The 27,090-nt window shown below is 37.5% G+C and overlaps 1 protein-coding gene across 2 annotated transcripts in view; it reads left to right on the forward strand.

The window, feature by feature from the left end:
- LOC107552701 (protein strawberry notch homolog 2-like) overlaps nucleotides 1-24,444 on the forward strand; it is a 48,539-nt gene extending 24,095 nt beyond the window's left edge. For both annotated transcript variants that reach the window (XM_016234653.1, XM_016234654.1), the window contains exons 19-32: nucleotides 1-117; nucleotides 1,661-1,792; nucleotides 1,892-2,027; nucleotides 2,106-2,218; nucleotides 4,607-4,678; nucleotides 5,450-5,555; nucleotides 7,260-7,331; nucleotides 12,505-12,648; nucleotides 12,806-12,900; nucleotides 13,957-14,049; nucleotides 14,189-14,320; nucleotides 15,469-15,545; nucleotides 18,265-18,455; nucleotides 21,894-24,444. The exon at nucleotides 1-117 is cut by the window's left edge and continues 5 nt beyond it. In XM_016234653.1, the coding sequence (XP_016090139.1) occupies nucleotides 1-117; nucleotides 1,661-1,792; nucleotides 1,892-2,027; nucleotides 2,106-2,218; nucleotides 4,607-4,678; nucleotides 5,450-5,555; nucleotides 7,260-7,331; nucleotides 12,505-12,648; nucleotides 12,806-12,900; nucleotides 13,957-14,049; nucleotides 14,189-14,320; nucleotides 15,469-15,545; nucleotides 18,265-18,455; nucleotides 21,894-23,104 (2,691 nt within the window). In that variant the 3' untranslated portion in view covers nucleotides 23,105-24,444. The remainder of the gene's footprint in view (nucleotides 118-1,660; nucleotides 1,793-1,891; nucleotides 2,028-2,105; nucleotides 2,219-4,606; nucleotides 4,679-5,449; nucleotides 5,556-7,259; nucleotides 7,332-12,504; nucleotides 12,649-12,805; nucleotides 12,901-13,956; nucleotides 14,050-14,188; nucleotides 14,321-15,468; nucleotides 15,546-18,264; nucleotides 18,456-21,893) is intronic.
- Nucleotides 24,445-27,090: the final 2,646 nt, after the last annotated feature.

Below are 27,090 nucleotides of genomic sequence, written 5' to 3' on the forward strand. Positions count from 1 at the left end.
CTAGAAGAACTCAAGCTGAAGCTGCTGGGTAAAATAGCAGAGCTGGGGAAGGAGCTGCCGCTTAACACTCTTGACGAGCTGATTGACAGGTTTGGAGGACCAGAGAAGGTGTCCGAGGTGAGGAGTCACTGTAATGCATTGTTTCAAACACACTGGTGAACGACAACACGGTTTCACGAACACTAAATATAGACGGCAACATTGTAATTTTCATATCACTGACTAACATTTAGTCTCAGCCTCAGATGCCATGTCCAAAGCATTCACAGATGGTCTGATTGAAATTTCACACAAAAATGACTAGCTTTCTCAAACTATCAAGCTCAAATATGACACTTCTGTTTTTTCCAGTACGCCAGGAAACAAAGTCCTGTTTACTAGTTCTCAGGTTGCTGCAATCAACATTTCATGACAGCAGTTTTCAGTGTTATTATTGTACACTAAAACTATTGAAAATACTTTTGTTAACTGAAATAAAGCTAAAAAATACAGAAAATAAACAAACACGTATGTATGTGTGTATATATATATATATTAGTGCTGTCAAACGATTAATCGTGATTAATCACATCCAAAATAACAGTTTTTGTGTACTGTGTATATTTATTATGTATATATAAATACACACACATACAGTATATATTTTGAAAATATTTACATGTTTATAAATTTATATATTCTTATATTTTATATTATATGTAAAGATATTTAATATATATAAATAACATATTTTTCTTAAATATATACATGCATGTGTTTGTATTTATATATACATCATAAATATGCACAGTATACACATATATATAATGTAAACAAAAACTTTTATTATGGATGCGATTAATCATTTGACAGCACTAATATATATATATATATATATATATACACACATATATAAACTAAAATAAATAATTAAAAAATAAGCTAATTATAAAAATGAATAAATAAATGAAATCTTGAAGTGTTGCCCTGGAAACTACCTGGAATAAAATAAGTTGAGTTGAAGTTCTAAAATGACTAAAGGTACAAGAGAAATATAAATAAATCTAAGTAGAAAATGATTACAATAGATAAACTAGATAAAAAAATTACAAAATGTAAAAAATGATATTAGAAATAAATATCATTTAAGAAAATAAATAATGAAAACATATGAAGTAGATGTTGCTCTGGGAACTACCTGAAATAAAGTTTGAGGTTCTAAAATGACTAAAACTACAGCTGTAAAATAAATATAATTTAAAGCCAAGTAGAAATATTTTTGTTTAACTTGGATGGAAATGAGAAACTGCTTCATATAGAATGAATTAAGTACTATAATTACAACTAAAATAAACATCAATCTAAAAAAAAAATTTTTTACTAAATAGTAATAATAATAAAAATGACAAAACAAAATTACTAAAACATATAAACCACAAAACTTTAAACTAAAATTGAAATAAAAACTGAAAATATAAAAATAAAAGCTCATTCAAACATTACACAAAAATAACAATGCTCTGAGAGTTTTGATTGGGACACTTGATGCTTGTTCACAATGTGATGTTATGAGCACAAGTTAAATGCTGTGTGTGTGTGTGTGTGTGTGTGTGTGTGTGTGTGTGTGTGTGTGTGTGTGTGTGTGTGTAGGTGGTGTGTGTGTGTGTGTGTGTGTGTGTAGATGACGGGCCGCAAGGGACGTGTAGTGCGGCGTCCTGATGGCAGTGTTCGATACGAGACCAGAGCAGAACAGGGCCTGACCATCGACCACATCAACGTCAGAGAGAAAGAGCGCTTCATGACCGGAGAGAAGGTGACGACCTCTTACCTACAAACACAGAACACCACCTCCAGATCAAACCCAGCGCCATTCTGAATGTTTGCACTAATGCTCTTTCTCTTTCCCTCTCAGCTGATAGCCATCATCTCTGAAGCGGCCAGTTCGGGCATCTCTCTACAGGCGGATAAACGTGTGCAGAACCGCAGGAGACGAGTTCACATGACCTTAGAGCTGCCGTGGAGCGCAGACCGCGCCATCCAGCAGTTCGGTGAGCGTCTGTGCTTGTTTGCGTGTGTTTGAGAGGCATCTTGGGGGTTGCTAATATTGTGGCCGTGTATCTTATCAGGTCGAACTCATCGCTCAAATCAGGTTACGGCTCCAGAGTATATCTTCCTCATCTCTGAGCTGGCTGGAGAGAGACGCTTCGCCTCGATCGTTGCCAAGAGATTGGAGAGCCTGGTAAAGTCTTGCTGCAGTCTCTGTTTTTCAGATGTTATGTACACAAGCACATGTGCATTGCACGCAATAATACACAGGGCTCTAGACTCATTCTTCCCACTGGTCGCTCTTTTGTGACTAACTTTCTCAGTCACACGAGCGCATCATTTGGTCGCAATTTTGTATTTTATTTTTATTTTTTTTGCTACAACATGGGATTAATCAATGCATGCTTATGAACTTTTATTATAGTTTATAGTTATATGGTTTAATTAGTGTTCAACATTCAACCCGTTCTTTTTCATCCGTATTATTTGTGATTTAAATTTTGTTAACGGGAATTACTCTTTTGCCGTGTTGTAAGCCGGATTTTGGACGCTTTCACTTTCGAATTCGCGATCTTGGTGTCACGTTTTACAAGAAAAGATAATTGTCTGTTTTGCTTATATGTATACACCTTTCACGTTTTATGACTAAAACAAAAGATTGATTCATTGTTATTCTTAATTAAAAAGCACAACAACACTAAAACAGTAGGCTATAATGACAAACTAGCTTACATAATGTTTATTAACAAAAACGAATAAGGCATGGCATACACCACATGCTGTATTATATACCGACTAGGGCTGTCAAAATGGCTGAAAAACTAAATTTGAATTTTGTACTTAAATATTATCAAAATTCGAATTATATTCGAATTTAAAATGCATAATTTCACTTAGAATGAAGAAAAGCATTTGGCTTCTCTTCTGAGACCACAAGAGGGCGCATCGAGCAAAATATTACTTAATTATAATTAATTAAGTTGCTTAAACAACTATAAACAAAACCGCTTCATGTATGTATGCATAGTTTAATACAAAGGGTGGAAAGCTAATCATGCCAAGTACATTTTTCATTTAAAAACATGAGATGCTGTGGGATGGGGAAAAAACCCCGCCATAAAGTCTCGAGACATGTTTTTTTAAAGTTAAACTTGCATTCATTTTTCATGGCTTTCTAAACATGTCCCTCTGGAAAATGCGACAAATATGTGTTCTGTGTGAACGGCTTGGTTTCAGTTTTGATGTAAACAAGATGTTCTCTGCAATGATGTTCTCTTTTTCCTCAACATTTGTAATTAACAACGCAGCAGCGCCACATCCAGTGGCTTCAACTGGACAGGCTAACAAAAGCATTCAAATGCAATGCTACTTTCATCGTATCTCGTGCGCCACTGATAAGGCTGCCTCCTTAACGCACACCTAAAATTCAAATGCAACGTTTTTGCATTCGAATGTGGATTTTTATTTTAAATTAGAAAAATATTCGAAATTCGATTTTTTTTGACAGCGCTAATACTGACTAATAAATTACAGAACGTTTAGCAAACACTGAGGAATCAAATAAATAAAAAAAATTAAAGAGAGCCTCCCAATGCTACTTTCATCGTATCTCGTGCGCCACTGATAAGGCTGCCTCCTTAACGCACACCTAAAATTCAAATGCAACGTTTTTGCATTCGAATGTGGATTTTTATTTTAAATTAGAAAAATATTCGAAATTCGATTTTTTTTGACAGCGCTAATACTGACTAATAAATTACAGAACGTTTAGCAAACACTGAGGAATCAAATAAATAAAAAAAATTAAAGAGAGCCTCCATAGCGTAACGTGAGGCAAACAGCAAAGATAACAAGCTTTTTAAAACGAAAACAAAAAGAAAAGTAAAACTAAGCTGGCTGTCGGTGACAGGACTTGCATGTTTTTTTCCCCACAAGAATATCAACATGTTCAGCTTCTCTGGTTTAAAAAGCGGTCTTTTACTTTATTTTTCTCTTAATAAGTGGTTATGAGGAGACATTTACAAAAAGTACACCAGATTTTTTTATATTTCTGCTTAAAACTATTTATTTAAAGATTATGGAATTTTTAACATTTTAAACATTGAATTAATTGCCAGATAGTTTACTGTGTAACCAAAATACCAATAATAACCAGAAAAAGTTGTTCTGCATAATGCAGTACTTAAACAAGCCTGAAATATGGTGAGATTCTTATTTTGTAATGTCTTTACTAGAACGTTGACTTTGAAAGATGCAGCGCCCAATATTTATCTCATTAAATCATCCTCTTTTAATCACATTAAGCACATTAATATACAGCTGTTTTGCGAGATTTTGGACCAATAAGATTTCACTGTGGGCAAAGCTACCCAAAATACAGTTCAGTTGAAGCCAAGCATAAATCATTGCAACTTATGAACTTAAACATGTGCACATTACTACCTGTGAAATTGAAAGTAATTGTACTTAAGCTTCTGTAGCCATTCTACAATCCTGTGAGAGCTGATTAAAATGTTGTCAGATGTTTGAGAGCTTGTTAATGGAAATGCATCCACATTAAAATGTGTGTTGTGTTTTATAGGGGGCTCTGACGCACGGGGACCGACGAGCCACTGAATCCAGAGACCTGAGCCAGTACAACTTTGAGAACAAAGTAGGAGCATATTCTCCTTTATCAGCCAAAATATAATAGACTATTCTCTGTTCTACCATCTGGCTTTATTAGGGTGTTGTTTTAGTGTTATATATCTACTATTATATTTTCAGGTTTCGTTTTAATTTTAGATTGTTTTAGTAATTTTTTGTCCTTTTATCATTTTTATTTATTTCAAAAATATATATTTTTAATTCATTTAATTCATAATTTTTTATTATTTTAGAACTTACTCAAGTTAAATTTTTATTTTTTTTTTAAGTTTTATTTCAGTTTTTCATTATTATTATTATTCTTTTTTTTTTTTTTTTAGCTTTTTTTCATTTTCTGAAAAAAAAGTTAAATAGTGTTAAGTTTATTTATTCAAAAATATATATTTTTAATTCATTTAATTCATTATTTTTTATTATTTTAGAACTTACTCAAGTTAAATTTTTTTTTTTTTTTTAAGTTTTATTTCAGTTTTTCATTATTATTATTATTCTTTTTTTTTTTTTTAGCTTTATTTCAATTTCTGAAAAAAAAGTTAAATAGTGTTAAGCTTATTTAATCGTTTTAGTTAACAATAACTACACATTGGACTGGACACAACCTCATTTGACTTAAGACTTTGATTCGTTTGGTTGATGTTTTCTAAACTCGGAAGAAATGTATGAACTGCAATATGGTTCTTTTCATGCCGATTCCCATAATGCAAATATACCACAGTTCAGACCCACAAATACAACGTGAAAAGGAATTTAACCATTTTTTCCCCTCTCTCTGTCTTAGTACGGCACCAAAGCGTTGGATAAGATCACTAAAGCCATCCTCGGGCACATCGACAACAAAGTCCCTCCACCGAAGGGCTACCCAGGAGGAGACATGTTCTTCAGAGGTAATGTCATCTGTTTATTGATCAAGTTTGATCAAAAGTGTAATAAATTAAATTGCATTTTAAATTAAATTACAAATTACATTTTAACATATGTGACCCTGGACCACAAAACCCAAAAATGAAGTGTCAAATTTTCAAAATTGAGATTTATACGTCATCTGAAATATTTGGTCAAGATACAACTATTTGAAAATCTGGAATCTGAGGGTGCAAAAAAATCTAAATAGTGAGAAAATCGCCTTTAAAGTTATCCAAATTAAGTTCTTAGCTATGCATATTACTAATCAAAAATTAAGTTTTGATATATTTGCGGTAGGAAATTTACAAAATATCTTCATGGAACATGATCTTTACTTAATATCCTAATGATTTTTGGCATAAAAGAAAAATGTATAATTGTGACCCATACAATGTATTGTTGGCTATTGCTACAAATATACCCCAGCGACTTTAAGACTGCTTTTGTGCTCCAGGCTCACATATATTCACATAGATAACAGCTATTTTAAATTGCAATAACATTTCACAATTTCTACTGTATTTTTGATCAAATAAATGCAGCCTTTGTGAGCAGAAGATACTTATAGTCCAATAGTGGTACTAAAGTAAATTCATGAAGTCTGCAAACTGTGATTATGGATACACTAATCCTAGTATTGCTTACTATTTTGATTTGTTTGTCAATCGGGGCGCAGCAAGAGACACTTTGTTCGAGCACATGCAGATTGTTACGGTCTTTTCGAGGTCTAGGGAATTGGTCCGCAACATTTAAAACAAATAAATACGATGAATGGAGAGGAGAGCAGAAAAACAGCCAGGACGACAGTATATGGCAAAAGGCAGTAATTTATTCTACAAATGGCAGAAGGCAGCAACTTATTCACATAGCTGTCCAGAAACGCACCAGCAGCGCGTGTGCACATTTACAGTGCCAAAAATAAAAAGTGGAATACAAACAAACCAACAAAAAGGGAGAGACGTGATAGAGTGGCGCCTAAATCGAAACAAAGAAACAAAACCAAACGCCTAAACCCACTAACCTATCCTAACCAAATAAAAATGTGAAACAAAAACACGAAAGCTTCGGCGTAAGCGACACCCTAAATACCCTACACTAACTAAAACAGAAAAAATACACAAGAGGCGCTCACCCACTGACTAGTGTATCTAACACGGTTTCACTACGTGCAAGAGATGTAACCTATAACTAAGCTTACCTACCCTCATCTCCCACCTAGAGCACGAGAAAACTCAATAAGCTCACCATCAATTCGGCACATAGTTGAAAGACATGAAAGTCATACTGAGCAACTTGAGAACGAGAAAATACACAGGAGTAAGGCACAATGCAAACAAATCAAAAACACACACGCTAATGCCCGGGAGCTCACACAGGCTCTCCGCTCAGAGCACAGCCAAAAAGTCTCGTTGCACACCCCAACGATGCTCACTGCGCTGCCCTCGCCTCCCAGGCCGAGCGCACCGGAAGCTTTTAAAGCCACGGGCCGTCAGCTGATTCGTCGCAGTATGGAACACCCTAATAATGATTGGCGGCGAGTCGTCCACTCAGCAGAAACCTAGGAGTTGGGGAAAAAAAACAAGGAAAAATAAAAGCAAAAACAACAACTCCCATGGAACGTAACCCAGATGAACATGACAGCGTAATGTTTGTGTGTACTGATTTAACATTCATATGTGTTTCAGATATGAAGAAAGGCATGATTGATGTGGGAATCTTCTGTAAGGAGCCGCGTCTGAGTCTGAATACAGAGAAAGGTGAATGTAATACAACAATAACACAAGGATCTGATTATAAAGGCTGAATCACTACTCATCTGTATTGTGTATGATTAATGCAGCCATACCTTTAATTGAGCAATTTATTAGTGATATATGTATATATGTATAATAATACGTTTAATTTGTATAGCGCCTTTCCCAAGCTCAAGGACGCTTCACAATGACAAAAGCAATACATACATAGATGGACAGTAGACATTTGCCAAGTCCAGGACATGCGGTTGCAGTTGCAAACCATAGTAGTAATACAGACAGCCAGATACAGCAAACAGTCAGATACAACATTAAACCACAACAGTTTAAGAAGAAACATATAATGACTGGTAATACTGGTTGAACAAATTCGTGCAGTGTGGTTATTAACTGAAGACACAGGGGCGATGCGTTCCAAAGTTTAGGAGCCATAACAGAGAAAGATCTCCCTCCTATAGATGAAAGGTGAGATCTCGGAACACAAAGAAGTTCACCTCCAGATGATCGAAGTAGACGAGAGGGAATATATGGAGAAAGTAGGTCAGAGAGATAAGTAGGTGCAAGACCGAGGAGTGACTTAAAGGTAAGTAGAAGAATTTTATAAGTGATACGAGAGGACACAGGTAGCCAGTGGAGGTTAAATAGAATAGGGGTGATATGAGCAGACCATTTAGTGTATGTTAACATTCTTCCAGCAGAATTCTGAATATATTGCAAATGGGAGATGGAGCGTACTGGTAATCCAGAAAAAAAGAGTGTTACAGTTAGTAAGGAAAGATGTGATAAATGCATGTACTAGTGATTCAGCATCTTTTGGGCTCATGAAGGAACTGAGTTTGGCAAGATGCCGAAGTTGAAAAAAATGCAGCTTTGGAGAGTTCACTAATATAAGCATCTAGGTTTAGTAAAGAGTCTAGAGTGATACCTAAGTTTTTGACGGTGGCAGTTGGAAAAATTTATGTAGCTTCAAGGTCAATTCTAAGGGGGATTAGTTATGTTTTTTGTTACAGTTGGGGGACCGATAAGTAAAATTTCTGTTTTTGTCAAATTCAAGCTGAGAGAGTTTGGAGCTAAGCCAGGTTTTTAACTCCTTGCCACATGAAAATAGAGTAGCGGTCTGGTGAATAGAGTCAGGTCGGCAAGAAGTATATATCTGAATATCATCGGCATAGCAGTGGTACTGAAAACCATGGCGGTGAATAATTTGTCCGAGGGGCATAATATAAATGATAAATGATAATGGCCCTAGAACTGAGCCCTGTGGCACACCCTGTTTAATAGGGACAGTGGGAGATTTGTTGTTATGAAGTATTGTCTGTCCGTTAAATAGGAGGAAAACCAGGCTAACCCAGCTCCTGAGATGCCAATCTGTAAGAGGCGCATGAGTAGTAGCTTATGACAGACAGTTGAGCTAAGGTTGAGTAATAAGAGTATGGAAAGGTTGAATCACCAGAAAGAAGGAGGTCATTTATAACGCTTACTAGAGCAGTTTCAGTACTGTGTTGCGAATGAAAACCTGACTGAAATATATCAAAGTGTTTATTGCGAGCTAGAAATTACTGCAACTGAGTGGCAACGACTTTTTCCATGATTTTTGAAACAAACGGTAGGTTGGAAATTGGGCGATAAGTAGTGTAGTCAGCTGGGTCCAGAGTTGGCTTTTTGAGAATAGGAGTAACAGCAGCAGTTTTGAGTGATACTGCAACAGTGGCAGAGATAAGAGACATGTTTACAAGATGTAAGATAGGACCAGAAATAACAGAGGTACAGTGTTTCAAAAGGAATGTTGGTGCAGGGTCAACACGGCATGAAGAAGAATTGGATTTCAGTATTATTTCATTAATTAGGGTGGGGTTTGTCAAGGAGAAGCTATAGAGCATTTGAATAGGCCGAGCTAGCTCACAAGTAGAAGTAGTTGGTTTTGCACCAAATGTCCCACATAGAGCGTCAAGCTTACCCTGAAAATAGCGTAAAAAAGAACAGCATAAGTTGTCAGATTATCGTAGAGAGGCATTATGTATAGCAGCCTGAACTGCTGATTTAGGTTTATGTTGATAGTTTTGGAAATATAGTGAAGAGTGAGCAGCATTCAAGACTTTTTTTGTTTTGTAGTGCTTAACATGATCTGAAAATGCCTGAAAGTGTACAGTTAAACCTGTTTTCCTAAAAAGGCGTTCAAGTTGTCTGCCTTTGGCTTTCATATCATGTAGCTCATTGTTATACCATGGAGAGGAGCAGGGGATCAGACCTAGTCCTAGTTGGAGCATGCTCATCTAAAACATCAGGAATAACAGAGTGATACAAATCATATATCTTGGATGGACAAGTAAAATTGAATACATCAGAAATATCAGATGAAGCAATAGAGGCAGTAAGTGTATCAACATTGATAGCACTGAACTTACGATAAGAAATGGTTTTGTTTCCAGTACATTTAGTTGGGCAAGTTAGTGTAAAGTCAAAAGTAATAAACTTATGATCAGAAAATGGAGTAGCCAAATCTTGGAAAATGCTAACTTTAGCCTGATAGCACTGAACGCGAACGTCCCACCCTCCCTGCAATCGCCGTCCAAAGCCAAGCCCCCTGAACGCATTTACACTCACAGACCAGAGACACTATTACTACAAAAGGCTACATCAGGTTCCCAATTCCAGCCCATGTTCTGAAGTGACGTAAACTTCAACGGATTTCCCCCGCTCAGGGAGTAGGGAGCAATGAACACTGTGTAGAGATCGTGCGTGAACGCGCTGATAACGCATCCTGTCTGCGCGAACAGGGTGCGCAGAGGTATGCTAATACATACATTGACAGGCAGGTAGGAAAGCATATTAAAACGGTGATTGTTTCTGAAGACAATCACCTATTGCACCTTTAAGCCTGATGTACAGACTAAGTCAAGCGTATGACCATGAGTGCGAGTAGGGAAGTTGACATTCTGATAAAGATCGAAACAGTCCAGAACAGTCTTTAGCTGAGTACTATTAAAACAAGGTGTATCAACATGGATGTTAAAGTCACCAAGTAAGACCTGGGCTGATGAAGCACAAGCAAGTGTTAGTAGTTCGCAGAGTTCTGAGAAAAAGTCGTTTTGCTGTTTGGGTGGTCTATAAATCAGAATAATTGTGAGGGGACAGTTTGAGCCGACCTTCAAAGCCATGTATTCAAAAGTCTTAGTACAGTTAAAATCCATCTGAGTGAGTGTTATGAAGTTACGACGAATGACCGCAAGGCCACCTCCTTTCCCAGATAGACGTGACTTAGACAAGTACTGATAGCCGTTCGATGTAAGCAGATTAAGATAGATGAAATCATTAGGTGTTTGCCAAGTCTCGATAAGAAATAACATGTCCAAGTCGGTGTCTGTAATTAGTTCGTTTCAGTAGGGGCCCTTGTCCGAGATGGAGCGACAGTTCAACAGAGCAAAGTGGTTATGCAGTACTCTTATGTTGCCAGTAAAGTTGACATTTGAGGCTGACTTTTTTACGTAGACAAGCGTTCGCGATTGATGACAGTCTCTTGGTAGACGTTTTGATTTGACCAACGTTCTGTTACTAGTCCAGATCCACAGAATAACTGAAGATTTTAGCTGCTGAATATTAAAAATTCTTCTGACTGAGCGATGTATGTAATGTGGACGTTGGAAAATCCCGAGCGAGCGGCAGTGCTCATACGTCACAGAGTCAAGGCTGAGTTCACTCGACAGGTATCCAAATTCCATGTTGGAAGGTAGTCCAATAATAGTAAAGAGAACCAGAGACAGCGCAAGTACCAAAGCCGTTGTCATGTTGGTGATAGCCATGAGAAAACCGGCTATCAGCAACGCCGTGTTAGCCAGAACCACAACCATCCCAACATCTATAAAAGCTTAGGAAAGCTACCCAACCAGACAGCAAGCCAGTAGAAAGACTAGTAAGAAGAGTGTTAACTCACCTCACAGTCAGTCCGATAGATGTAGAATCGAGAGGTGAGAGTGGGCTCGCAGCAGGCTGACAACCGGGAGTTCCCAGCGGCAACAATAAAAGTACGCCAGCTGAACAGTAAAGTGAATCCAATTTGCCAAAGTCCATCAGCCAAGCAGGGAGAGTAAATCCAGTTTGCCGTTTTGGAGCACAAAAGCAGTCTTAAGTCGCTGGGGTATATTTGTAGCAGTAGCAAACAATACATTGTATGGGTCAAAATTATTGATATTTTTTTTATGCCAAAAATCATTAGGATATTAAGTAAAGCTCATGTTCCATAAAGATATTTGGTAAATTTCCTACTGTAAATATATCAAAACCTAATTTTTGATTAGTAATATATTAGTAATATGCATTGATAAGAACTTCATTTGGACAACTTTAAAGGCGATTTGCTCAATATTTAGATTTTTTTGCACCCTCAGATTCCAGATTCTCAAATAGTTGTATCTCGGCCAAATATTGTCCTATCTTAAAGGCCCGTTCACACCAAGCACGATAACTATAAAGATAATGATAAAGATATAGTTCTAAAAATCGTTCTCAATATTAAAGAATAGCATAGTTCGCACCACAACTATAACGATAACGATACAGAGGAACGATGTCGTTGTGATCACTTTCAAAACTATTTTTTTCCAGCTGATTAATGATAAAACACTGACAGCCAATCAGAATCCATCCTGCTGTAACGAACTCAAGAATTTAAAGTGGCAGACGCATGTGTGCTTAAAATAAACAGATCGTTCGCTGGTGTGGATGCTAATATCGTTATCTTTATAGTTATCGTTCTTGGTGAGAACGGTGCTTAACAAACCATATATCAATGGAAAGCTTATTTATTCAGATGATGTATAAATCTCAATTTAAAAAAATTGACCCTTATGACTGGTTTTGTGGTCCAGGGTCACACACACACACACACACACACACACATATATATATATTTGTGGACATTTTGATATTATTGATCATGCATAATTCAAACCTGACTTTATAGATGTGTGTTAAATTCAAAATACACTGACAACATTGTTGGATAATGCACATTTGTTCTGGTTTTGTGTTACTTATGTAATGCCTGTCAGTGAAGTGCTTTAACTGACAGTTGCATCACATTTACATGCAGAAATGTTTTTTGGATTTAAGTAAATGAAATGCAACTAATTTGCATCCGACCAAGTGGCTAATTGCCTTTTTCTGTCCTGCATCCCAGACTGCACCATCACTAAGTTTCTGAACCGTATTTTGGGTTTGGAGGTCCATCAGCAGAACTCTCTGTTCCAGTACTTTACCGATAACTTTGACTACCTGATCAACAAGGACAAAAAAGAGGGAAAATATGACATGGGAATATTGGGTGAGGAATATGAATGTGCACATTAGACTTAAATGAGTTTAAAAGAGCTTTTAATGCATGATAGTGCTGTTATATTTGTGTTGATCTGGTATGTTTTCACAGCAGTAGATGAGCTGTATGTGTGTCTGAGATAAATATTGTCATGTTCTGTGTTCAGATCTTGCTCCTGGTAATGATGAGATTCATGAGGAAACACAGGAGAAGTTTTTAACTCCAGGAAACCCTCAGGAGGGTCAGGTCATCCTCTATAAGGTACATGTGAGGAAAGGATGCATAAAATTGATCAAAAATGACAGTAAAGACATTTTTAATGTTACGGAAGATTTCTATTTCAAATAAATGCTGTTCCTTTAAATTTTCTATACATCAAAGAATCCTGAAAAATAAAATGTATCACACTTTTCACAAAAATATGAAGCAATTCAACATTTTTTCAGCATTGATAATAATCAGAAATGTTTCTTGAGCAGCACATCAGCATATTATACTGATTTCTGAAGGATCATGTGACACTGAAGACTGGAGTAATGATGCTGAAAATTCAGCTTTGATCACAGAAATAAATTACATTTTAATATATAGTCACATAAAAAGCAGCTATTTTAAATTGTAATAATATTTCCCAATTTTACTGATTTTAATGAGTTTTTTAACAAAGAAATGTAGCCTTGGTGAGCAGAAGAGTCTTTTGATATATATGTATACATACAGTGGTGGCCAAAATTATTAGAACATTAGTATTTTCCTACCTGCAAAAACGCAAAGGATGCTCACACCAAATGTTGATTTAATTTAGTTAATAGAAGTTAATTGATAAAGAAAATCTATTTATGACATTATTTTTGACAGCATCCTCATTTTACAGCATTTTTACACAAGTGCCTAAAACTTTTAATAGTACTGTAGCTTTGCAGGTGGGTTTCTTGAAGCATCTTGGAGACGTCTCCACAGTTCTTCTGGATTGAGTCTGTCTCAGTTTGTTCTGTTTCTTCATATAATCACAGACAGACTGGATGATGATGAGATCATATCTCTGTTTGGAGCACAGGCTGTTGTCAGACAAAATCTCACAAAATTATTACAATTAATGGCAAAATGAATGTTTAGAAATGTAAACTGATATTTCCTACTGACACACTACAGCAAAATATAGAAATAACTGACTTAAAACCATTTAGGCTGTGTTAAATTTTCACCAATTTAGCTGGTGAAAATACTAGTGTTCTAATCATTTTGGCCACATATGTAATTACTATTTAGTTAGTTAGTGTTAGAAATGTCTTGACATTGTGTTGTGTTTGTTTTTAGATCAGTGTGGATCGTGGGATGCCCTGGGAAGAGGCCTGCAGTAAAGCAGGGAAACTCACTGGGGACTATGAAGGCTTTTACCTCTCAAACAAGGTACATGACACATCATCACACACTGATGTCTGACAATAAATCATGCTTCCTATGTTTATGCAGTCGAAATCATCCAAATGTCAAATTACCAGCCATCTTTGAGTATTTTAACACCATATATGTGTGTTTGTGTGTTCAGCTGCGTGGGAGTCAGCCGTGTGTCCTGCTCGCCGAACAGGGTCGGGGTCGCAATCTCATTCTGTATAAACCCAACATCGGTAAACAGGCCCATCCTGAGAACCTGGACAACCTGCTGCTGAGATACTATAAGGTACAACACGCAAAAGCCATCAGACACTGTAAGTCCTTACTACAGTTCCTTTAAACCCGTCCCTACAGCTCACACACATCAATATAATCAGGGGAGCACATAAGTGGTCCGCAGGTGCGCATGCACACCCAAAATAAAAAATGCGCTGTGTAAATAAGTTCAGACTGCTCATTTGCGTACGACATGGTTAATGACGTAATCAAACAAATGATGCACACTATTAACAGCAATGAATATATTTTGCAATCAAACTTGTAGCAAAATTTGGTAGTTTATGTTGTTTCAGGGTTTGCATCATCTGAGGTCCTCTGAGGGGTTGGCATCATCTCTTCTCAGGTGTTCGGTCATCTCAGGTCTTTGTAAGGGCTGGATCCAGACTGAAGCTTGTGTAATTCTTAGTTACCACGGCACGAGTGTGTCACCAGTGTGACATTTCATTCACTGAGGCTCTTCAATCGGCAGTGCTAAACCCGAAAGCGCATATACTTACTTCCCGGCAACCCGCCAAAATAAAAGCTTGCTGATTTTAAGTTTGAAAATAATGAAAATTCATATATATAAAAAAAAAAAAAAAGAAGCAAATATTAGCATTTTATTTTTAAGTTTACTATAAAATAATAAAATAATTGTTTTTAATGGGTCACACTATGTGCAGTGTGAGGACCAAGCCAAATCTCAAAGTGATCTTATGAGAACCAGGCTGAAAAACTTATGTGCACCCCTGAATATAATGTTAAATCAGAGCTCTTGTTGCACAGTGACATCCAGTGGTAGAGACCGGGTCTGTTACGAACACACACGTATGTTTGAATGTAAAAGTCGGTTTGATTTTTTGGTCCAAACCTGAGTACAATCGAGATTGTAGTTTAAAACAATTAAGATCAGAGTAGCTGGCAGGATTATAGAGATTACTGATTATTTTTCTATTAAAACAACTTTATATCTCATTCAGTCTCCTCTGAGACTGTGAATACAGATGTCTGACTGGCTGCATTAAACATATAACTAGCCCTAAAATACAATATTGTAAAAATATCAAGTGTTATGATGAACTAAAAAATCAAAAACACTTTTTGCCATTTTTAGTGGTCCAGGTTCACACTAAATGCAAAGCATGTTCTACAAGTGTTTTTCTTCCCGCTCTGAAGGTGACACCCGATGAAGCAAAGGATTTCTGGAAGAGTCAGTTTGACTTTTCTTTCACCAACTGCACGCATGCCAACTGGTGAGTGACAATTTGTGTCAGTAGAGACTCTGACCCTGATACTTTTTGTTTTTGAAAATGTATTTCAGTATGTGCCAGAAAAATCCTCACAATTTTTCTTTGCTAGGTTTTTGTTGTAATTTGCACTAATAGCTAATTAACAACTATAATACAACTCTGTAAACAGATGAAGGGTGTGTGTTTAAAGCTGCAGTCTGTAACTTTTTTGGGTTAAAAATGATCCGAAATCAATGTCTGAGCAAGTACATAACCAGCCAGTGTTCAAAACTATCGCCTTACTTTAGCCCGATTCACAACGGTTATCTTAGAATAATGTTTTCTAATTTGAGTGGTACTGGTAGGAATTTGCGGGAAATTCAATCATGCCGCTGCGCCATTACGTCACTTCTGTAAACAAAGAAGTTGTCCCGGCTAATAGGCTATATCGCATGTGAGGATCCTGCAGGTGGCGGATTGTTTATAGCCTTTTCTCACAGCAGCTGGAATAATTAAATGTATCATTTTCATAGCGGATTGTAATCCAGAAAGGATTATGTTCATGAAATACATGTGATTTAAATTAGATTATATTCTAGTTTTAAATGTGCATCTGATTACAGATAGCCTACGTGGGATTACACAAGTTTTGTACGCAATGCTGATGTTGTTAACATTAACAATTTGTGAACGGTGCGCTCACTTGCTCTTAAAATACTCCCTCATTTTTGCTCATACAGATAAGAGTAATACATCTTTTGAATCCGTAAAGACTCTACGTTTATTTGTGTGCACTCACAATAACAACAAATCATGGCACTTTTGTAAAACAATGAAAGCAAACAGGATGCACTTTCTGCCGTCTCGGTCTCTGTGAACTTGAGCGCAAAACTCAGAAACTCTGTGTATGCTTGCCTTACAATTCAAATGGAAGACAAATATTCTCGGATTATGTAATCCATATGAAACATACTGTACATACAGGCGCATCACTACTGCGGAGATGACGAGTCCGTGTCGCCAACTTCATCTCTTAAACCGAAAACAAAGAAAGCACTAGTTTATCAATGAATTATTAAAATGTTAATGCAGCCTCCTTACTATTTTTCCCCGACACATTCATAATCATTACTTCTGTCGGTGTGCTGTGGCAAGCTTTACGCATGCGCTTGAGTGCTTATTAGACAATGTAGCCAATTAAAGGCTCAATATTATGATTTAAATGGTTTATTAATAAGCGTGAGATTAGTCGACTAATGCTGCAAATTAACGACTACTAGTCGACCAGAAAAATCTTTAGTTGAGGGCTAATAACAACAATAATAATTTGCACGGTTTGATGTGATATGAGCTAACCGATCGTTAATTTAATCACCATTGGTAGTGCGATTTATTGTAATGTTTTTTTCCTCAGTTGGTCAGAACAAAAGTGGCAGACTTATTACTTGTTCAGATGACAATATCCGGTGAAAATTCTTATTTGGCTAGAAACTGTGATTCCAGAGTACAGGATCCGCCACACATACTCCTCAAAACATTAGATTAATCCGCGCTGGAGCCATACCGGTGCACAACCCACATAATAAAAATAATTCTGCAAGTAACTGCAATGGCAGGTTTCAAACAGAGATGGCGACAAAGAGGAAAAACGTACAGACTGCAGCTTTAAAGGGTTAGTTCACCCAAAAAAATGAAAATTCTGTCATTAATTACTCACCCTCATGTTGTTCGAAACCCGTAAGACCTTCGTTCATCTTCGGAACACAAATTAAGATATTTTTGATGAAATATGAGGGCTCTCTGACCCTCCCATAGACAGCAAGGTAACTACCACATTCAAGGTCCAGAAAAGTACCAAGATGAAGTAGTCCGTGTGACATCAGTGGTTCAACTGTGAAGTTACGAAGCTAAAAAAGTATTCTCGTAGCTTCGTAGCTTTACAGAAACTGTAATATTGATGTGTAGTGTGATACAAAACAGTGTTTTAGTATTATTCATATACTATTATAATGTTTATTAATGTTTTGAATTAGTTTTTCAAATTTTCAGTCGTTTAGTTTTTTTAATGTTTATATTTAGCTTTAATTTATATCTGAGTTTTAGTAATTGTAGTAAATTTAGTTTTTTAGGTTTATTTTTCATATAATTTTTATACAGTATTTTTATATTTCATATAATTTTATTTTGTTATATTTAAGCAATTTTTTTCAATTACCGAAAACAAATTTCATTGGTTTTCGATTTTTTTTTATTTTTTACAATAAGTGAGTTTTAGTCATTTTGTTATGTGCTTTAGTTGTTTTTGTTTTTTAATATTTATATTTATCTTTAATTTATATCTAAGTTTTGGTATTTGTAATTTAATAATATAATTGTTATTAATGATATTAAATCATATAATGATTTCATATTTTATTTTGATGAATTTAAGCTTTATTTAAGTTACCAAAAGTGATTTCCAATAGTTTTAGATTTAGTTTGTTAACCATTTATATTTAGTTAACACTGCCAGAATGAGCGCCTTGTCCATTGTGAATCTTCAATTTTGCTGCAAATTTGTGTTTCACAGTTTAATGAACCTGAACCCAACACAAAAATCGCATAGGGAAATTTCTACGCTAATGGAAGTCCATCAGATGATATTCCCATTGAAATGATTGAATTTCACTCACAGAATTTCACATAGTAACATTAAATGTAACCGCAGCTTTAACAGTGTTGTGTGTCTGTGTGTTTGTGGTAGGAATGGTAAGTGTAAGCTGATCGAGCAGGGCCAGGAGTGTTTTCTGGGGATGCGTCTCAGGCAGTATCACATGTTGTGCGGCGCGCTGCTGAGGGTCTGGAAACGAGTGTCTGACATCGTCTCGGACATCACCAACTCCAGCATCCTACAGATCGTACGGCTCAAAACCAAACAGAACAGCAAGCAAGTTGGTGAGTTGATGTTTTGTTATCTGTTACTTCTCAATCCTGTTTCCTAGCAAAATAATTATTGCAATGAATAGGGCTGCACGATAAATATATTTTAATCACCATCAGGATTTCTGCTTCTCTCGATTTATTTAACAATCACCTGCAGTATTAATACACCTGCCTGTCGGTTATTTATCCTGAAAACATTTCATTATAATTTGGCATTTTCAGTATTATACATTGGTAACAAGCCTTCACAAGCTTCATAGTTGTGGTTGCCAGATGTCAAGATAGTAAATCCCCCAATCAGAGCTTTTTTCTGAAATTGATACATTTTCTGCCCAGTGGTTTGCTAAATGTTCTCAACCAGATAACCATGTGCATGCACTCTGTCTACATTATGAAAAAAGTGCTCATGAGCTTAAAATACTGGCAAATATGTAAGTTTGGAGTTTAGCAATCTTAAAAAGCTTATTGCCCCAAATAAAAGTATTATTTTATATAAATAAAAGTATTTTATCAAATAAAAGTGTAATGCAGCTGGTCCGTTTTCTTTCACGTGCTCGTTTGCGCTGTTTGCTGTGACTAAATCTGTGAGTGAACCAGTTGATGTTCTCTTGATTTGTGCTTTTTTGAAAGTGCAATAATTCTGATGAAATATAAAAAGAAAATTAAATCACAATAATCACGATTATTTATTCATTAGTTTCATTCATTTATATCACGATTAATCGTTTATCTGTTATTGTGCAGCTCTAACAATGAATATCCCAGATTTATCTTAAAACTCGTCCTGAGTATAGATTATCACAATTAAAAGTTAAGGCCCATTCACACCAAGGACAATAATAATATAGCTTTAAAAATCAAATTGCAGCTGAAAGATAACGTTGCAATCACTTATAGAATAATTATTTTTGGCTGATGAACAATAAAAACATTGACAGCCAATCAGAATCCACCTGACTTTAAAGAGCTTGTTCATTTAAAGCAGCAGATGACAAAACTGCAGCACACACTTTTAATAAACAACGTTATAGTGTGTTGGTGTGGACGCTAATAAAGTTATCGCTTTTGGTGTGAACGGGCTTTTATACAGTCAAACCAAAATTTATCCAGACACCTTCAACATTTCTCACATTATCATAGTTTATTCGCTGTAGTTTAGAAAATGGTAGTAAAATATGACGAACTCAAGAGTTAAACTGCCAGAAAAAATTCATCTTGATAATGTCAGATAACTTTGATAAAAAGGTATGTAATTAATTAGGTTGAATAGCTGTCAGCTGTTAAATTTAAGTACACAATTAGATAAAACCAATTGACCGTTCGCGAAGACCTGCCCTTCTTCGTTACTGTTGCCATCCCCGATAAACAATGCAGTGAAAAATACATCGCAGAGCAAAGAGGAAACTGACAACATGCCGACAGACAAGACAGAGCAGGTTAATTCTGGTATGAAACAAGGTCTCAGGACTCTCAGCTTTCAAGTTTTGTCATTTTTAAAGAAATTCAAACAATAAATAGTGTTTTGTTACTCTTTAATGTGTCATTACAGATCACTGTATTGCCTCAGTTCAAACACGTGAACCGATCAGAGCATGTGAGCGAAGCGGAGTGGTGTGACGCTCCGCTACGTTTTCCGCTCTATGGACGTGCGCTCCGCTCAGTCGCTCTAAAACCTACTAAAACTAGGGAACGAACGAATTAACGATCGAATGAATTCGTGGCAGCTAAGCCTAAACAAGAGAACAAATATTTAATTTGTGGCCATAATTTAGACTAAACGAAAAAATGTATTCGTAATTCATGGCCATAATGTAGTCCTAGCATAAAAGAGATCTAGCCTACTCTAAATTCGTTGGCCGTGATTGTCTGCATGTCATGATCGGGGCTCCGTACAACCGAATATAACCTTAGCCTACCTGTTTATTCATTTATTATGGTATGTAACTAGCTCACCTTTTGCGGCACCATGTTTGCGTAGCACATCCTCGTGCTTTCTGGTGATGTGCCGCTTCAGATTCCAATATGAATCTTTACTAACTCTCCCCGCACTCCCTCTCAGTTTCTTCTCCCTGCTCATTCTTAACTGACTTTACTTTACATTTATGTATAAGGCTTGCAACTTTGTTGAAACAATATCTGAACTCCATAACTGCTCTACTATTCTCGATCTCTACAGATTCTCGATCTCGAACAAGCAAATCGCCAAACGGCATTCTGGGTTGAGCGAGCGGCACTGAGCGTTTTGAGCGAGCGGAGCTGAATCTTCAGAAAGGCGCTCTGCGCTCTTAAGGAAATATTACCACTCCGCTCCCCGCTCCGCTCACATGCTCTGGAACCGATCGTTTTATCATATTTATGTAGATCACGAAATGAACATAAACATCAGAAAGTATTGTATTTCAACCGCGGAACACACCATTTTTCAAGTTCAAGTCCACCAAAGTGAATCTACTCTCCTGTGATTTGTGGTTAAGGCTAGAAGGGATACAGCTGCTGCTACTGGGCATGCGCATATACATATTTTCCGAGCCAACAACATAACGCCATAGTTTCATCACTTTAGAGTGTCACAGTGACCGTCTTTTTACAGTAAAGGACCTGTCATAGTTTAATGAGTGGGAAGATGGCATGAAGCGACTGCATTGAAAACAGATGAGCACGCATGTAAATATACAGCACCCGATCGGGCCGAAATTCACTGGATTTTGCCCTCAAAATGATAAGAGCACACGTTTTAACATATTATTTTATTATTTCACACTCAGTATTTTAACTTGAGCACATACAGCGCTTGACATGACAGGTTTTCTGGTACACAAAACAAATACTTTAAAGGAATTCTTTAGTTATTGTCGTTACTGTGGCAACCAACAACAGCACAGCTTAACCCTGCGCACATTTTTATATTTATTTATATTGAAAAAGTTTCAATTCAGTCAATCTTTTTTTACCCCGTTTTAACATGTATTTCTATAGAGACCGGCCATAGCTGTCGGGCAAGATGGCGGATAGCAGTAGCGGCACATAATAGCTGCATTCTGATTGGTCAGATCGCCTGTCAAGCTCCTTGCGAATGGTCAATTTAGGTCAACCAATTACCAAGCAATGCATAATTTTGTTCAGTTTGTGGTGTAAATAGGTCGCATTAGCAATTAAAGAAAAACACTTAAGCAAAACATGGTCAGGTCAAAGTGTCTGAATAATTTTTGGTCCCAAATTTTTATAAATTTTACTGGTAGTCCACTCTATGAAGAATTTTTGGGTATATGTCACAGTTTACGTTATTTTGCTATCCTCACTTATGTAAATGAACTATAGTGTCCTGCACCTACTAGTAAAAAAAATATCAAAAATTATATCTGGTGTCTGAATAATTTTTGGTTTTGACTGTATGTCTGATTTTCTCTTCTCAAGAAGAAAATAACAATCTTGTGTGTTTGTGTGACACAGGTATAAAAATCCCAGAGAACTGTGTATCCCGTGTGCGCGCTGAGCTCTCTCGGATGGATGAGGAGGTGAAGAAAGCGCGACGGGAGAGAGAACAGTTTGCAGACGCTGTGTCTCTGCAGCGTCTGCGCCAAGAGATGCTGGCCAAGATGATCAACGCCCGCAAGCTCATCGCAAACCCTCCCCACTCGCTTCAGAACCACCTTCATTACCCCCAATCCCTTCTGCCACCTGCGGCGAAGCCAAAGAGCGAAGCCATCAGCGAAGTCCTGGATCTGACCATCAGCCCCTGCCCTTCGCCGGACATCAAAATGCCTGCGCCAGACTTAAACGGTGTGTCGCTAAACGGAGGCATGCTAGGTGGAAGAGGACGCCCATGCGCGGCTGTCCCCGAGACATTCAACCTGGAAGATTTGATTTCCCAGGAGCAGCAGAGACACAGGCAGGTGGCGTTAACCCCGAACATGCACATGTCGTCGCATGCCGCTTTGAACGTTTCGCAACAGCACGTTCACACACTAAAGCAGAATCATTCGTCGTTTGGGGTGCTAACACAGCAGCAGCAACAGAGCGGCTCGCGTGCGATTTTGACGCAGATGCAGCGAGGCCAAGACACGTCGCTCATGCTGCAGCTTTTCATGCAAATGCAACAGCAATCCGGCGTGTCGGCGCAATCCCCACGCATTGCGCGCCACCCAAACAGTCAACGCATGATGCACACTTCGAACGCACACTTGCTGTCGAAACAGCACGCGAGCGAACATGCGCAGTCGCAACCCCTTCGGTCGCAATCGTTGCAGTCGCAATCCCTGCCATCGCAACCCCAAGCCATGCAATCGCATGCCACTCAGCCTACTACAGAAAGAACGAACGATGAGTTTGATTTCGACAACTTGGACTTCGGTTACCCCTCCCCCGATTCGCAGCTTCAATACCCGTTCACCTCACAAGCCCTGCCATCCTTGACTCCGCCCCCTCTTCCTCACTCCTCCTTATTCGCATCAGCGCCTACAAACTCCTCCCTCTCGGACTCTAGCTCCTCCTCCTCACACTTCACGCCGTCATCATCTTCCTCCGAACAGACGCATCTGTTACCAAATGGCCACAGCAGTATGGACACCCTGGAGACGCTGGAACACATGATCCATGGACCGCCCTCGGATCACCGCCAGTCCGTCATCCAGTTCAAATCAATGGACTGGGATGCCACCTAGAGGCTCAAACACGTTTTTTTGAGTTCTTTTCCCAAGTCATTCTCAGTCCATAAGCTAAGAGTTGCGTTCTGTTCATTGGCGATCAATGAAGACGATTTTAAAAGTACATGGGCACTTGGAATCAGTTTGGTTTTTGTTTGCCTTATATGAAGCAATAGGGCTTTTCCACCCACCATTTCATCACAGCAGACATTGAGGTGAAAGAGATGTTTATTTATTAAGATATTGGTGTATACTGTTTTCTGTCCTAGGGAGTTTTTTTTTTTTTTGAATGAATGCCTTCTGTTAAATCAGTGCCTTTATCTCCTTCAGATGCAGTCTTGTGTGCGTATATATATATATATATATATATATATTTCTAGACAGAGTAGTGCTATATTATTTATTTCCTCCGGCGTCGGTCTCCTCTACCTGGGCTTCTTCGTAGAGGGCCTTTGTACCCGATCACATGATTCTGAAACTGCTGTTTGACCCCTTAACCCTGTGAATTTCTCATAATCTTTCTACATTTCAATAATCCGAACATGGGGACAGATTCGTTCACGATATAGCGAAGATGCCGCTCAAGAGCAGATCGCTTTCTGCAGAATACTTTCTCAGGTATCGTATAGACACATCACTGTCCAAACGAAAGATTATTTTATAAAATATAATAGATCGCGGATGGATCGTTGTGAGCTTTGGGACTCAATAATCAAATTATTTATTAGCAGACTTAGTTGTGAACGAGCGCTGAACCACTGGACCTCACGTCGAGACGCATGCGAGAGTGAGACTTAGCAATAAAAACCAAACGAATATTATTAAAATCAAATACTGCCCCACGAACAACTCGCGATTCTCTTTATATCTGTTCAGAAGTGATATTTTTGCATTGTGTTTGAAGAATATTATATTTGTTAAGAGAAAGATACGGATTTGTTTGTTTGTTCATTTGGTCGTATGTATGAGGTCAATGTTTTTTCCTTTTGGTCTTGTATTCTCGTGTAGTTGGAATGGAAGCAAATGTATTGGCGTCTTTGCTATTGCTATTCGTATTATTATTGTTGTTGTTATTAATACTATTATTATTATTGTTGCTATTTATATCCAAGGGACATTATTTGTAGAGGTAGACTTTGTTATAATCACATGTAGAAGTTGAAACACTTTTCCAATGCCTTGTCAGGGTTTTATTTGATTTCTCCTGCTCCCAAAACACAGAATCAAAGCCTGCAACCTGACACCAAATCGAACTGCACTGCCCTGTGCTGCTGTCTGGCATCTGCGTGTTACTTACAGTGGGGAAAATATTTATTTAATCCCCTGCTGATTTTGTAGGTTTGCCCACTTACAAAGAAATGAAGGGTCTGTAATTTTATGGTAGGTTTATTTTAACGTATAGAGGCAGAATACCAACCAAAAAATCCAGAAAAAACACATTATATAAAGGTTAGAAATTGATTTGCATTTCAGTGAGTGAAATAAGTATTTGATCCCCAAGCAAAACATGACTTAGTACTTGGTGCAGAAACCCTTGTTGGTAAGCACAGAGGTAAGACGTTTCTTGTAGTTGGTCACTAGGTTTGCACACATCTCAGGAAGGATTTTGGTTTACTCCTCTTTACAGATCCTCTCTAAATCCTTAAGGTTTCTTGGCTGTCATTTGGCAACTTGAAGTCTCAGCTCCCTCCACAGATTTTCTACAGGATTGAGGTCTGGGGACTGGCTAGGCCACTCCATGACCTAAATGTGCTTCTTCTTGAGCCACTCATTTGTTGCATTGGCGGTATGTTTCGGGTCATTGTCATGCTGGAAGAAGACCCATCCATGACCCATCTTCAGTGTTCTGGCTGAGGGAAGGAGGTTCTCGTTCAAGATTTTACAGTACATGGCTCCGTCCATTTGCCCCTCAATGCGGTGAAGTCGTCCTGTACCCTTAGCAGAAAAACAACCCCAAAGCATAATGTTTCCAGCTCCGTGCTCAACTGTAGGGATGCTGTTCTTGGGGTCATAGTCAGCATTTCTCTCCCTCCAAACACGGCGAGTCGAGTTAATGCCAGCTTTGACAGCTCTTTGGTCTTGCTAATAGTGGTGGGAGAGGTTAGAATGGAAGATACAGATTGTGTGGACAGGTGTCTTATACACCTAACCAGCTGACATTAGGAGTAACTTCTTAAAGTGACAGGACTAATCTGTGTTCCACATAGGCACATAACCAATCTGTGGGAGCCAGAATTCTTGCTGGTTGGTAGGGGATCAAATACTTACCGATTTCTAACCTTTATATAATGTGTTTTTTCTGGATTTATTGGTTAATATTCTGTCTCTGTCCTTTAAAATAAACCTGCCATAAAAATTACAGACCCTTCATTTCTTTGTAAGTGGGCAAACTTACAAAATCAGCAGGGGATCAAATAAATATTTCCCCCACTGTATTCTTTCACTCGAAATTTCAGTTTTCTGTTTAGGGTCGGGCGTCTAGATTCCCATCGCACCAAAGTTTTCTGTGCAGTTTTTGCAGGCTCGTTCGTGCTTAATCTCAGGAAAAGTCGAGGGAAAGAATGCGCCGTCGCAGATAAAGACGCGTGATACTGACTACTGTATTCTACACGCCTGGCTGCCGTATTCTAGACTTGAAGTATATGAGAGAAAATGCGAATTGAATAGGAATATTGCTAGAGTATTACTACAAGTTCTCTGCTTTTGATATGATTTTTTTTTTTTGTGATAAATTTTATGCAAGCAGTTTCGAAACTGGATTGGTAATGAACAAAACAGTCCAGTTCCCATGAGGCTGTGATTGGCTCCAGTTACTCAACCATTCAGATGTGTTCCTGCTCCTTTTGTCCTGACAACTTGCCAGAATTTACAGAAAATTCAAAGAAATCACAAATGAACACTTTAATAATAAAAACGAAACATTTATTCAAACTGCTACTGACTGTATGTTTTGTTGTTGATAGTTATATTATTAATGTTTCCAGTTAGAATTCTGTTCAGCACTTTTACTTTGGGCTTCTTTGTTGTATCCCAATATTTATGAGTTTAGATGGATCTGTAAATAGTGTAAACAAATGTGCCTTTTGACTCATTCTGAACGTTTTCTACATTTAACAGAAGGAATATATTGTACTGCAATATCATTTTTAACAAACAATAAAATTTTAAGAGTTTGTTCAAAATGTTTCTTTTCCATGTCGGTCAGTTTTATTTCTAGAAGCATCTTTACACAGTTGAGTTGAAGCTGCTCTGTGCCTGCAATTAAACAGATGCCACTTCAGAAGTGCTTCTGTGCCACTGTAAATTCTGTTGCATTGTAAATTTGGCAAAGCTGTGTTTTTGTTTGTTTGTTAGTTTTTTCCCCCCGGGGAATACGTGAGGTGCTAATCAAGAAATACCACGTTAATACCAGAATATGAACATGCTCTGTGCCTGCCCATAATAAGGTGTAAAGATAAAATGCTGCATAAAAGCCAGACTAAAGTATTCCTGTTCAGCCCCTAGTATGCATATATGAGCAGATATAATGAGCAGCATTTAACAAACTGTGTAAAGACACCTAAATGCCAAAAACGCTTCTTCGTAGCATACATTTGGTATTGGAGTATCGTAGAATATGAATATGCTCATTCCGCTTCTGTACTATGGTATTACCATCTCATACCATCTAAATCTGTTTACATAGATTTACATGTACACATTTGTAATTATTTTTTTATTAAATTAATGAATGCACATTTTTGTTTTAATTAAAATAACGCTTTATTTAAATGAATACAAATGATTTTATTGATCGTCTAAACCGGTTAGAGGCGTCATATGACAATTTGAGTTCCGCAAAACGAACTTCACCATATTGTGTACCAAAAATAATCACTTCTTTTACATTAAGGGGAGGCACTGCAGGCAAAAACACAGTTTTTTCATGCAGCTGTCAAGTTTGAGATTTTGGGCTTTTTGGTTTTTCATAAAGTGTTTTTTCAGACTAGTGGACAGAAAACATT

This window comes from Sinocyclocheilus grahami, unplaced genomic scaffold (genome assembly GCF_001515645.1).
Source record: "Sinocyclocheilus grahami isolate Dianchi unplaced genomic scaffold, SAMN03320097.WGS_v1.1 scaffold456.1, whole genome shotgun sequence".
Taxonomy (NCBI): Eukaryota; Metazoa; Chordata; class Actinopteri; order Cypriniformes; family Cyprinidae; genus Sinocyclocheilus; species Sinocyclocheilus grahami.